The sequence below is a fragment of the Schistocerca americana genome, chromosome 8, assembly GCF_021461395.2.
Source record: "Schistocerca americana isolate TAMUIC-IGC-003095 chromosome 8, iqSchAmer2.1, whole genome shotgun sequence".
NCBI classification, from domain to species: domain Eukaryota; kingdom Metazoa; phylum Arthropoda; class Insecta; order Orthoptera; family Acrididae; genus Schistocerca; species Schistocerca americana.
This window is the reverse complement of record NC_060126.1, coordinates 101,178,900-101,192,196: the sequence shown is the minus strand read 5'-3', so window position 1 is coordinate 101,192,196 and position 13,297 is coordinate 101,178,900. Positions and strand designations below refer to the sequence as shown.

Here is a 13,297-nt window from a genome sequence, read left to right as displayed (position 1 = left end):
TTATCAGGCAAACCAAGAGACAATCACAGAAAGATGTAATAGACTCGATAGAAGAAAATTACCACAAAAAACAATTCCAGAGGCTTTCACAAAACGTTTGGAAGACAATTTTAAAAATTTGTCCCTCCCCATGTTAATGTTGGAAAAGGAAGATGGAAAAATGGCACATAATGACAAGGGAAATGCCGAAATCATGGCAAAAGCATTTAGTAAACTTTTGAATTGTGGAGAACCCCAGGAACTTTTAGCAATTAATACAGACACACCCCATCAAGACTCCACCTGATCTAATAAATCCTCGCGATTATCCAAGAGGTGGAAACGGCACTCAGAGAGATGGAAAAATTATAAGACATGCTGAGAAGACCAAGTTTTTGCAGAAATGTCGAAACATGCAAGTGATACAGTTCAAACATGCTTACACATAGCCCTAACAAAAATCTGGATAACAGAAAAGTTTCCCGAGTATTGGACCACAGCCATAATCCACCCACTCCACAAAAAAGGAGATAAAAGCAACCCAGATAATTAGAGGTATCTCTCTCTTAGACTGCACATACAAGATTTTCTCCAGAATCCTATAAAAGAGGATCAAAGAGCAACTAGAGGAAGAATTAGGTGAATACCTTGGAGAAGCTGTGCAGAATAGATCATCACTTTAAAATTAGCTGTAGCATATTACAAGAAACGAAATAAACCTCTTGTGATAACCTTCGTGGACTTTAAAAAAGCGTATGGCTGTGTCCATAGACCTTCAATGTTAAAAATCTTAAGAAATTTTGGTCTCCATACAAAATTAATCAAATCTATAGAACTCACCGTAACCAACACTGTATCAAAAGTCAAGTTCAGGGGGAACTCTCTGAGCCATTCATCATAAAAACCGATTTAAGACAAGGAGATTGCTTGGCACCCCTCCTGTTCACCTGTGCTTTAGAATACATAATGAGGGAATGGTACAAGACTAATCCAAAGAACATCCAAATTATAAGACCCAAAGACAACACAAGTTTAAATTGCCTAGGATTTGCTGATGACCTTGCTCTCTTGTCCAACAGCATTCAGGAAACCAAACAAGAAGTTATCTCACTACAGGAAATAGCACAGAAAATTGGTCTTGGAATATCCTTTGCAAAAACAGTCATCATGTTAACTGGCCCACCACTCATAAACAAAATTGCCATAAGAAACCAAGAAATCGAAATTGTAGATAAATTTAAATATCTGGGAGAAATCATAACATATAACCTCAATGGAAAGCCAACCTGGCATAACAGAATAAACAAATTGACTAGAGCACAAAATATATCACCAAGAACACCTACAACAAAAAGAGCCTGTCAGTAGCAACAAAATTAAAACACTACAAAACAGCCATTCAACCAGAAATAACATATGGAATTGAAACCATCTTCAAAACAACTAACACTGCACAAATAGACAAAATACTCAAAAAAGAGAGAAGAATCATCAGAATGTGCATCAACAAATCGTATCAGAAAGATGGACACTGGAGAGTAGTTACAAATGAAACAGTCTACAAGGAAATAGAACCAGTAATGAGTACAGTCGGAAAGAAACGCATTTCATTTTTTGGACGTCTAATCAGAACACCAGAGAACAGGATCGTCAGGAGAATAATAGAAAAGTTGTGGAATAGTAAGTTAAACATAAAGTGAATTTCAGAAATCAAGGAAGATATGGATAAGCTGCAGATTACATTGGAAGACCTGAGAAACAAAACTAACAAAATTAGGAAATTCACAGACAAACAAACCAGACTGCAAACGAGAATCAACAAACAGACAATAGGAAGGGTGATTTCTAATGAAGAAAGAAGGATGAGATCCGAGAGAATGAAGAAGTACTGGACTGACTGGAAACTGAAAAATTCTTTGTATAAAGTTGGCTAGAGTGATCCCATGAAGGCCATAAAATGTAAATAATAATAATAAAAACATTTGAATAAATAATTGTTCGTTGGATAGAGAGCAGGTAAATTTGCAGTCGTGTCCATCTCGTGGTTTCATTGCTCCAGTCAGTGGAAGCAACCAGCCCATGTTTAATTCACAACATGGAAAAAAGTATGTTTAAAGTGGTGATTAAACATTTCTGTTTAAAAGGCTTAACAGCAAAATGGATTAAAGCTGAGGTGGATGAAGTTCATACCACATCTGCTCCTGTTTTTGCAACTGTTTATTCTGAAGTAAATGAGTTTTTAAACATGGCCGTACGTCCATAACAGATAAATAGCATTCAGGAAATCTGGTGGAAGTGACCATCCCCGAAATGATTGACAAAACCCACAATATGGATTTGAGTGATTGACGAATCAGTGTGTGCGAAATAGTTGATGCCACAGGCATATTGCAAGTTACATTGTTTTCAATTTTCCATGAAAAGTTGGGTGTGATAAAAATCGTGGGAAGATGGGTACCGGATTTGTTCTTGGTAGAGAATAAATTCAACAGTGTGGTCAATGCTGATACTGTTTTGGCACTTTTCCGTCAAAATTCTACTGGATTCCTGCATTAAAACATAACTGTGGATGAAGCATGGGTACACTACTACACTCCAGATACTTAAGAAATAATGAAAACATTGCGCTTTGAAGGGAAATGGCCACTAAAGAAGGCGAAGATGGTAAATTTGGCTGGCAAGGTGATGCCCAAGATTTTTTGGAATGCTCACAGAATCAGCTACATCCGATTACCTGAAACAGGTACAAACAATAACTGGAAAGTATTGTTTGTTGTTATTCTAACAGTTAAGTGAAAAAATCAAGCACAAATGTCTCTGTTTAAAAATGATGTCGATTCTCTTCCATTACCACAGTGCATGGGTTTACACCTATGCAGTTTCAATGGCCAAAATTATGGAATTGGAGTTTGAATTATTGCAGCATCCCGTATATTCACTGGAGTTTGTATCTGTGATTTGAAAAAAAAAAAAATTTTTCGAAGCTTGAGATATGGCTATTCATATCGAAACAGGTCATTGCCCAAACCAATGCCTATTTAGGAGACCTTCTGAAATCAAACTTTTTGAATGGCTTAAAAAAAGTTAGAGCACCATTTGGAAAGGTATATAGAGTTAAAAGGGGACTAAGTTAAAAAATAAAAACAAATTCCCAAAATAATTTTTTCTAACTTTTTCTAAGCATTTTTTGGATGACTCTCGTACTGTCTCCAACTAAAATAAGCTAATGTGAGCAGTGCTTCAAATTTGTTTGTGTACTGTTTTAATTAACATATAATTGCTTATTCACCATGTACATGTACATGTACATGTACATGTATTTTTTTAAAAAAAATCTTAAATATTTCATTTTGACTGTTGAAAGTGCTTGTGCTGAAATATTTTTTATATTTATTTGTAGGCCAGTAATTCTAATGCAATCCAGGATCATGGTGCTAATAATTTTGCAACTATCAGAACAACATCCATTGTTACCAAGCAGCAGAAGGAACATATGCAGGAAGAGATGCATGAGCAGATGTCTGGTTATAAGCGTATGAGAAGGGAACATCAGGCTGCCTTACTTAAGGTATGTTATTTTCTGATCAGTGTGATATAGAGCCACAAACAGATAAAAAAGCTGATCCACTGCAGCTTATTGTCTGTGATGCTGTTCCTGCTTTTCATTAGAAGGTATGTTTCCATTCTTATTTTATTTCTCCCAAGCATGTGTGACTATTTTGCAGTTACTTGAGAACTGTCAAATGTTATCTGCTGTTTGTGCTCAGTTGGGAAGTTTCTGTGCAAAATTTCGAAAAAAAATTATTGAGCAGAAGTGAAAGATCTTCCAGAACAATATTTTTTACTTGCATGGATTATTACTAGTTCTTAAGTTTTCTGCATAAAACATTAGAAGTGCCATCTTTGAGAACTTTATATGTTCACATGATTGTCTAAACAACATGTGAAAGTTATTGCATTTTAATGTCTTGTGTAACAGAAATACACATTTTTGGCGTGTTGAAACCACTTTGGAAGTCCTTTGATAACTAACTGTAGCCCTGATGATGAAGCTGTGCTTAACAATATTCATTGGCGATAGACACACTATTTTATAGACAGTGGACAGACTTGCTCATTAACCATTTACAGTTGGTACACATCTGATACATAGCTGTAATTACTTACAATTACTTATAACATTAAAGTGTCTGTATCAGATTAGTGTTGGAATTGCAGTGGATTTAGTATCATGAGCAATTTAAGTGCTGTAACTGCCATAGTATAAATGTAAAGATTGTAAAACTATTTAGGGCGTTTTTGCCTTCGTCACTCCCAACATAATGCAGTACTTATTACCATTGGGAAGCAATGGGAATAAGGATCTGCAACCAAAGATTCAAAAACCCCAATTGATAGGCTGTAATGGTAGAGAAGTGGACATTTTTTGTACATGCTTGTTCCCTTTTTTATCCGTAGTTGAGAAGTTCTTTTCTTTCCGCCAAATATTCCTTAATGGTCAACCAAAAATAAGGCCTCAAAATTAAAAATGTGTTTTTTCTTTAATTCTTTAAGTGTTTGAAGTGCACATTCTGTATCTGTGTATTATAAATTTACAATTTCAAAAATTTAGATTATTTGTTGTTGTTGTTGTTGTTTCACAGCTGGAAGAAAGGTGCAAGCTCGAGATGGAAGCACATAAACAACAGTTGGACAAAGAATACGAGTCTCTGTTACAACAGTTTAGTAAAGAACTTGAAAAGTTACAGGTTAGACATCAGCAAGAGCTTGATCGAAAGGTATGTAAACATGTTAGGTACTGAGTAAGTCACTAGAACTTCGCACACCTTGACAAAGAATGAAACCACTTTGTCTTAATACAAGAAGTGGACAAAAACATCCATTCTGCCCACATAGACAAATATACCACGTAAATGTTGATAGTTGGGGCATTAAGGTCTCGGATTGTATATTTTTGTTAGGTGTTAAATTATACAGGATTATTCAAAATAATGTTGACACTTTAAAGTGATATTATAAAGTATTTGTGTGGACCCACTTTGCCCCTGGGTATGAGTGCCCTTGCCCACAAGTAAAAATTACAGTGTCATGTCCAGAGAACATCGGGTCCATTGCCATCAACTGGAGATTGCCATCTGATTCACAAGTGGTCCATCTTTATAGCAGCTCAGTATCCAAGAACTTGTGAACAACTTTGTGGAAGATAAAGTGGGCATCATCCTGTTTACAAATGAAACTGTCACTGTCCTCATGCAATTGCAGCACAAATGACTCAAAATGCCATCTCCATTGGTCTGGTCACCATGGTGCTAAGCAATCACTGTAAAAACTTCTTGAGTAGTTATTCCCATACATTTAATCACATAATATCTTATCTCAATGCGAACATTTTTTCTCTAGAAAATGTCTTGGAACATTTTGAATAACCCTGTCTGTGTATGTAACAGAAGAATATTAATATTTAGTTATCATGTCTGGCTACTTTTAAACTTTCACTAAATATTTATGTGGACCCTAGACAGCCAACTATTAGGGAAATAGAACAACTTAACAAAGCAACTGAAAAATTTTATGCTTATTAGTATATCGTGGTTGTGAACTTTTCAAAATAATTAACCTTGTTAATAGATGACAAGTACAACGCACTTCATTGTGTTTGTTTGCATTGCCATCTTCTGCAGCAGCTGTTCAAATTTGTTACTAGTGGTTATCTGTCTTGAGCTGACCGCAGATTAATTAAAAAGAATTCCGCCAATTGTGTTTTCTTTTATTAATAAAGTATCTTCCATGGTTATTCTGCAAATTGGATACATACTTTTGTGCATTTTTAGCTTGATTGATAGATGAACCAAGCAGTAAAATTGACGAGTTACACATAGGCATAAATTCTGTTCATGATAAGATACATTTTACAATAGGGAAAGAGCAAAATAGACAGTTAAATTTCTAGGACATCACCATAAAGATTCAAAATAGCCAACACACATTTGACATATACCAGATACCAACAACAGACACAATTATACTTGAGACATCACAACATCCCAGTTCTCAAACAGGGGGCACTTAGATACATGCTCCACAAACTAAACACAGTATCATTAGATACACACACTTTCAAAAAGGAAATGAATACCATAATACAAATAGCCGCAAACAATGAATACAACGAGAACTTCGTAACAAAGATGAACAAGAAAATCAAGAAACAGAAAAGAACAAACACACAGCTGTCATCAACACAGGGACAAAATCATACACAAAATACAAGAATAGGAACAACACAAAGTTTGAAAGGAACAGAAAGCAAAAGATGGTACACAGTGATGTACAACCACAAATACACACACACACACACACACACACACACACACACACACACACACACACACACACACAGAATATCGAATATGAATATTTTCAAAAAATGAGGCACAGAAACAGGCCACTAAACCAACAAATCAAATCAGAAATACTCTCCAAAAATAATAAGAAATCTCAAGATTTTAAACATGGCTGCAGCAGCAACTGTTAAAATTCTTCACAATTGCAACTGTTTTTGGCTGCCATCCTTTATTGTGAATAATAAGAAATACTTATCTATATCAGAAATAAGGAATATGCCAACTGAAATGCAATACATGTTGTGAAAGATCCATAGATCAAACCAGGAGGACATTTCACACCCGATTTAAAAAAATGTGTAAGAGCATGGATGTATATGATGAATCATTCAACTTTTGCAGAATACTTACACCAACACTGACACAAAATAACAGCCAGAGACACACATGGAAATCAGAAGGATAAACAACAAAAAAAACACATCCCACCATACACAAAAACTACCACATCAAAAAAAAAATTCCTAAATGATTGGACCAACTTTGCAAGCTGCACACTCTTTAAACTGATTGACCACATAATATAATATGAAATATACACATTTAACCACAGCTCCATGTACCACTGCGATCTCCTCCCAGAACCTGTCCTATAATCACTGTCCAGGCCCACTCCCCATTCCCCTCTCCCCCATTCCCCATCCCCCCCCCCCCAACACACACACACACACACACACACACACACACACACACACACACACACACACAAAATTGTCAACCTGCCACCTCTTCGCGTACATCTCTACCTAACATAAAAGACAATTTCACAAATCTTCATCCACCCACTCACACTATTGCCGCACACACACACACACACACACACACACACACACACACACACACACACACACACCAGAGAGAGAGAGAGAGAGAGAGAGAGAGAGAAGTTTCCCAGGTTGGCAACATTCCTGTTACTGTGTGGAATGAGAAACAGTTTACAAAAGTGAAGTGTAAATAATGCAGAATGGCAAAAATTGTCAAGTGCAAATGCAGATCGAAGTCTTTCAACGTCAACCGCTGGTAGCAAGGAGGGAAGGAGCAGAATATGTAAAGAAACACTAAGTAACTTGCACACCAACTGTATAAACAAGACGCTGTTTGTAACCTAAAACAACCAAAAATGTACAGACATATGCACCCAATTTGCAGAATAACCATGGAAGATGCTTTATAAATAAAAGCGAAACATGTCAGGTGTAATTCTTTTTAATTAAAAATTGCATTCAGCTCAAGATGAATAACCAATAGTAACAGAAAACGTGCTTTGAATCAAAGCAAATAGAAGCTAATGAATATTCTCTCTTGTAGACAGAAGGCAAGTATGAGCAAAGTAAACGTGTAGGAATAATATTAAAAGGCAAAGCAAACTGTAGACCTGCTGTAGCAGGAACTAGCTTGGTCCCATGACAAGGTGTGGCCATGTTCCAGCTCATAGTATCGTGGTGTTACCTCGCAGTGTGAGTGAGGGAAGTTATTATGTAAAGTGTTATAGGCATAAACGACAACTTGGTGTTAGTGTTATTAATTTGACTGAGAATGAGAGAAGAACAACAGTGCTGAAGGAAAAGGTGACATAATACTGAAATGTCGACTTTAGTGAACCAGTGGTGTGCAAATAATGGTGGGAGGGGTACAATGCAGTGCTGCAAGATTTTTGTGTCTGCTCCAAAGCAGAGTAAGTAAAAACGATGCAATAAATATTTCATTGATGTTACAGATAAATGTGCTAAAGGGAGCAATTTCTGCAATGCTATGAACAGTACAGGGAATTAAAACATTTGCAGACTAGTAAAGAAACTATAAGAAATGCAGCCTTTGTTTAGAAGATGCCAGAATAAATGAGTCATTTGTGCAAATTTGAGAATGTACTACATTATATTTTTACTGAGAAATGAAGTCTCAGGAGGAGCCATTGATTTATTTGTAGAAAACGTCGATTCGTACACATTACCTTGACCTCCGCTTCACTAACCAAAAACACTAACATTTAGACAAAAGGCAACCTCATTTTGCTGCTGTGACATCAGAAAAAATGTATGACAACAACTGGAGGAGACATACTTTGACAGAAGAGAAAACTGAAAATAAAATCATAATTCTGCTTGCCTTAAATGGCAAACACCATATACCGTATTTACTCGAATCCAAGTTGCACCTGAAAAATGAGACACTAAATCGAGGAAAAAAATTTTCCCGAATCTAAGCTGCACCTGAAATTTGAGACTTGAAATTCAAGGGGGGAGAAAAGTCTAAGCCGCACTTCCAAATCAAAACAAAGTTGGTCCATTGTAACATGAGACACAATTTAGGTCAAATGGATGAAGATACAGCGACAGTAGTTCGGTTCAAGTCGTAAGCTTAGCAGTTAAGCTTTACCGGGTAAACATTGCTATGCGTCAGGCACTCCATCTGTATTTATATGGGTACCCTTCCTCTTCCACGTACTTCATCAGGTTTGACTCGATTGCTTATTTTGCTTTGATCTGATAAGTGCCGTTCTCTTTGTTATAGGTGTTTGCATCACTTTAAGCTGAAAATGCATTATTGTACTGTGTCTTGCATTGTTTGTCGCATTCTGATGAGTGTTTACGACCTGTCGCTTCTCATGGCATGGCTTGCTTTTGTGCATGCTACTGCCGCTTGCGATAAAAGAGAGAGAGAGAGAGAGAGAGAGAGAGAGAGAGAGAGAGAGGTTTGGGGGGGGGGGGGGGGAGAGGGAGAGAGAGAGAGAGAGAGAGAGAGAGAGAGAGAGAGAGAGAGAGATTGTCTCATTAGCGAAACAATGACAAAAGACTGCTATTTGTTGTTACTTACACTGCTGCTTTCTTTGATAATGATCAACAAGAGCCAGATAATACATTGCATATGATAGATGTACTGAATGAGAGTTTAGTGAAAATTTACTCCATTTGAAAATCTTTGTAAGCGCCTCTTTTAGTACATTACATAGTGCACAGAAATTAGTCATCTTAGATTTAAAAATCTAGTCAGTTGCCGTACTTCATTTCTGACCGTATCACTATTCACCATAAGAATAATATGAATATAAACATGATATGATATGTATATTCTTCCATGTTTGCTGTTGTCTCACTCTAGTTTCGTGGTTTATTAGGCAGACAGGATTTAAATGAGATAGCAGCAAACACGAAAGAATACATGGCATAATGTTTACATTCATATTATTCTTATGGTCAAGAGAATACTGCATGTGATTCACGATTCATTTCTTGTCACAGGTAGGAAAAAATTCAGAATGTAGAGTTGGCCATATTGACATACATCGCAAACAGTCTTGCTAGTCGGATTTTCGTAGTCGATTTTTAGTGATGACTTCAAATGCAGAGTGTGTTGTCGTCTTCAGTCTGTATACTGGTTTGATGCAGCTCCCAACGCTTTTCTATCCTGTGCAATGCAGAGTAGCAACACTTCTAAAATAAGAATGAAAATAACTTAGAAATTAAATGCTGAAATTTAAAACAAAATTTTATTTGTAATACATCTTATACGAAATGTTTAAAATATTAGTCATGATTCTGAGTCACTATCACTCGATTCTTTGTTGCTCATTTCTTCATACAGAGCATTGCCCTCCGTACCATATAGTGCACTGGATATCAAACCTTTTTTAAATGCTTGTTGCACAGTTTGATTTGGAATTCACTTCGATGCATCATAAATCCACTGGCACACATGCGACAAACTTGCTCGTTTTATACGTCCTGTTGGTGTCAGTTGTCTGTCACTTTTCGAAAACCAGTCTGTGTATGTGCGTTTAAGCTTGTCCTTAAATGGTTTATCCAAACAGATGTCAAGTGGTTGCAGAATTGATGTCATCCCGCCTGGAATTACTGCCAAGTCCGTTTTGCTTCCCTCTAATTTTTGTTTTACTGCAGGTGTGGCATGGCCTGCGTATGCATCAAATACCAACAGATTGCGTAAACCAAGCATTGCGCCAGGACGATGATCCCCCACCCGTCTAATCCATTCCAGCACCATGTCCTCCGAAAACCACCCAGTTTCGTTTGCTCTTACCATTACAGTTTTTGGAAACACTTCAGATTTCGGTAAGTCTTTCGCTTGAAAACTATGAATGGGGGTAATTATGTCCATCTCTTGTGTAAGCAAGCATGAGGGACATCCTGATTTAAGAACACTTATGTGTTTCTTTCCTCTGGCATCAACCGAATAATTCGATGGCATGTCAAAATATATGGGAGTTTGGTCAGCATTTCCTATCTGACCAAGAAGGTATTGCTTTTCTGTGCGCTGCCTAATTATGAAGCACCGAAATTCCACAAGTTTTATTCCATAATTTTTCGGCAGCTTCCGTGCAACTGAAGTTCGCCTCCAAAGTGAAAAACTCCACTACTTCATAAACAGATCACTCCAGCTTAGACTAGCCTTAAAATTTTCAATTTTTTACTCTCTAGCAATTTTGTGTGCCTTAATTTTTAAAATTTCGGCATTCACAGGCAGGAATTCCTGATGCTGTTCCTAAACAAATTCATTTAAAATCACTTCTAGTACATCATATCGGCTACACTTTGGTCCACTAAATGCTTTCCTGCTACTTGAACATACAAATAATTTGTCTCTCTGCTGTCGCCATCACCTCATGTTGCTCTCATCAATCCCGTATTGTAGACCTGCAGCACGATTAGAACTTTGTTCCGCAAAAGAAATAACTCCCCTCTTGAATTTGGCAATATAATGAAAGCTAACACCAACAAGCACTTCACAAAATTCCACAAAGCAGTAGGTGCCGCTACGTGAAATCTTAATGAGCTCCAGCATATCAACTTGTGCAAAGCATATCAACTTGTGCAACAATCCTAAAGCCTTCTGCATTGTTGGTGTTTTTGTGTAAAGAAATTTATTTTTGTTGCTTGAATATTTGAAAGGCTGCTACATTTGAAGTTGAACATTACGGAATTTCTATTTACTTCGTTGGATAATATTTGAAAATGCAGTGGTAGAAACTCTGGGCAGAGAAAAAAGCTAGTCTTCTACCTCCTCTTCCTTTTTGTTTGTGTGTGTGTGTGTGTGTGTGTGTGTGTGTAATTTATTTACTGACGCAGAGGTTTTGGTGCCAGTATTTATCTTTGTGCCTGCAAAGCATGCCTGTGTAGCGGCAGAAGTTAGTTGTGGCGGCACCTACCAACATTTTTCAGAACTTCCGCCTTCTTTGCACTCAATTCTAAGCCACAGGTGATTTTTTTTTTTTTTTTTTTATTTTTATTTTTTATTACAAAAACCGGACAAAAAGTGCAGCTTAGATATGAGTCCCCCCCCACTGACGGCAGAGCATTAAGAACAGCAAAGGTGAGGTGTAATGTCCATCTCTGTTCATATTGGAAATAGATACTTCATTCAGTGGCACATTTAGATGTGTAGGTTGTGACATTGCTCCACTTTTAAGGATACCAGAGTGTAAGCTGTCACAGCCTCCCCTCACTGCCTCCTGACCAGGTCTTCAGTTCGGTTTGCCAGCTAATATGTATTACAGTGATCAGTGTGAAATTAAAAATATACCAAAATCCGTGATTACATAACATGAGTATAGCTTTTACTTTAGGAGATTTTAACTTAATAGCTGGCATAAACTGCAGCCTGGTGTAAGTGGAATGAAAGTCTGTAAAACTGTTCCCACCTTCACATGAGTGAGAGCTACCTGATGTCTCGAGTGGGGGTGGTTGGAGGGGAGGAAGGTTTGTCTCTAAGGGAAACCATTTTTGGTGTACAGCATTTTAACATGTGCCATACAACAGATGTATCGTTTTATACAGCTACATGGAAACCTCTTTGGACAGTTACTTGAAAGCTTTTTGTGGAGCAGACAAGAACACATCAGTCAGTCTTCAATGACTTTGAGCATAGTCTTGTACTAATATCTATCATATCAAGACTGCTGAGGAGTTTGGTACTTCTAAGTGTTGTCAAGCTGCATGTTATGAGGAATTACAGTATGTATGCCTGCTGTTACAGCCACAAACCTGTAAATGGATATTTTAAGAATGTAACCCCTTACCCTCCACAGAAAAGGCTGGAAGGACTGTCAAAGACACTCAAATTTCAGTGAGAATTGTCACCACTAGCCAGGCCATTACTTTCATAACCACTAAAAAGAGAAACGTAAGAGGAGCATCCAGTTATGTAAAAGACACACTAATACTCTTGCCCGACAAGTACAGACCATTTATTGGAAAATTCTTTTGGTGAGTGCTTTGAGGTCTGAGGAATTTAAATGCATGTCTCAACAAACCCACTACTTCAGTGGATATATGTAGCTCTTAAACTGTTTGACACACTATCTTTTTTGAGGTACAGACCAACAGATTCTCTTCAGATTTTGAGTTTGTTTCCTTGTGACTTGGCCAAACAATAAATTAAGTGCTACACTTGGCATTATTTTTTTTTCTCACTTCCAAAAATACAGACGCTGATCTGCCAATCGTGAATCTTCAGTCTGTGTAGGTATTCACAGCATAAAATCAGTAACACTGAAACACAGCAAAGGTGGTCACTTCTGTTGTGGTTTGTTCATTTATTGTAGCCATCAAAGAACTCTGGTACCCAACATGCTAGATAAGAGGCAGCATTTCCCCTACTACAAAATAGTTGTTACTCTACAAGGTAGCTGTCTTGCATGCTAACCACAGTGTGCTCACAAGGTGTGACATAGTAATATGGACAACACAATATGCAACTAGCAATAAATGTTTATTAAAATAAATATTTTTGAATTAAAGGAGACTGTTCACTGAAAAGCGCAAAACAGAACCATTAAATTGTCGATAGGCACACACAAAACAAAGAAAAACACACACACACACACACACACACACACACACACACACAACCATTACAGCTTTCACCCAGAAGAACTACTGTGAAGTTTGGAAGATAGAAGA

At 37.2% G+C, this 13,297-nt stretch overlaps 1 protein-coding gene across 4 annotated transcripts in view; it reads left to right on the top strand.

Moving 5' to 3' along the window:
• LOC124545999 (serine/threonine-protein kinase Tao) overlaps nt 1–13,297 on the top strand; it is a 230,593-nt gene that overhangs the window by 97,790 nt on the left and 119,506 nt on the right. For all 4 annotated transcript variants that reach the window (XM_047124968.1, XM_047124967.1, XM_047124966.1 and 1 more), the window contains 2 exons: nt 3,380–3,547; nt 4,623–4,757. In XM_047124968.1, coding sequence (XP_046980924.1) covers nt 3,380–3,547; nt 4,623–4,757 — 303 coding nt within the window. The remainder of the gene's footprint in view (nt 1–3,379; nt 3,548–4,622; nt 4,758–13,297) is intronic.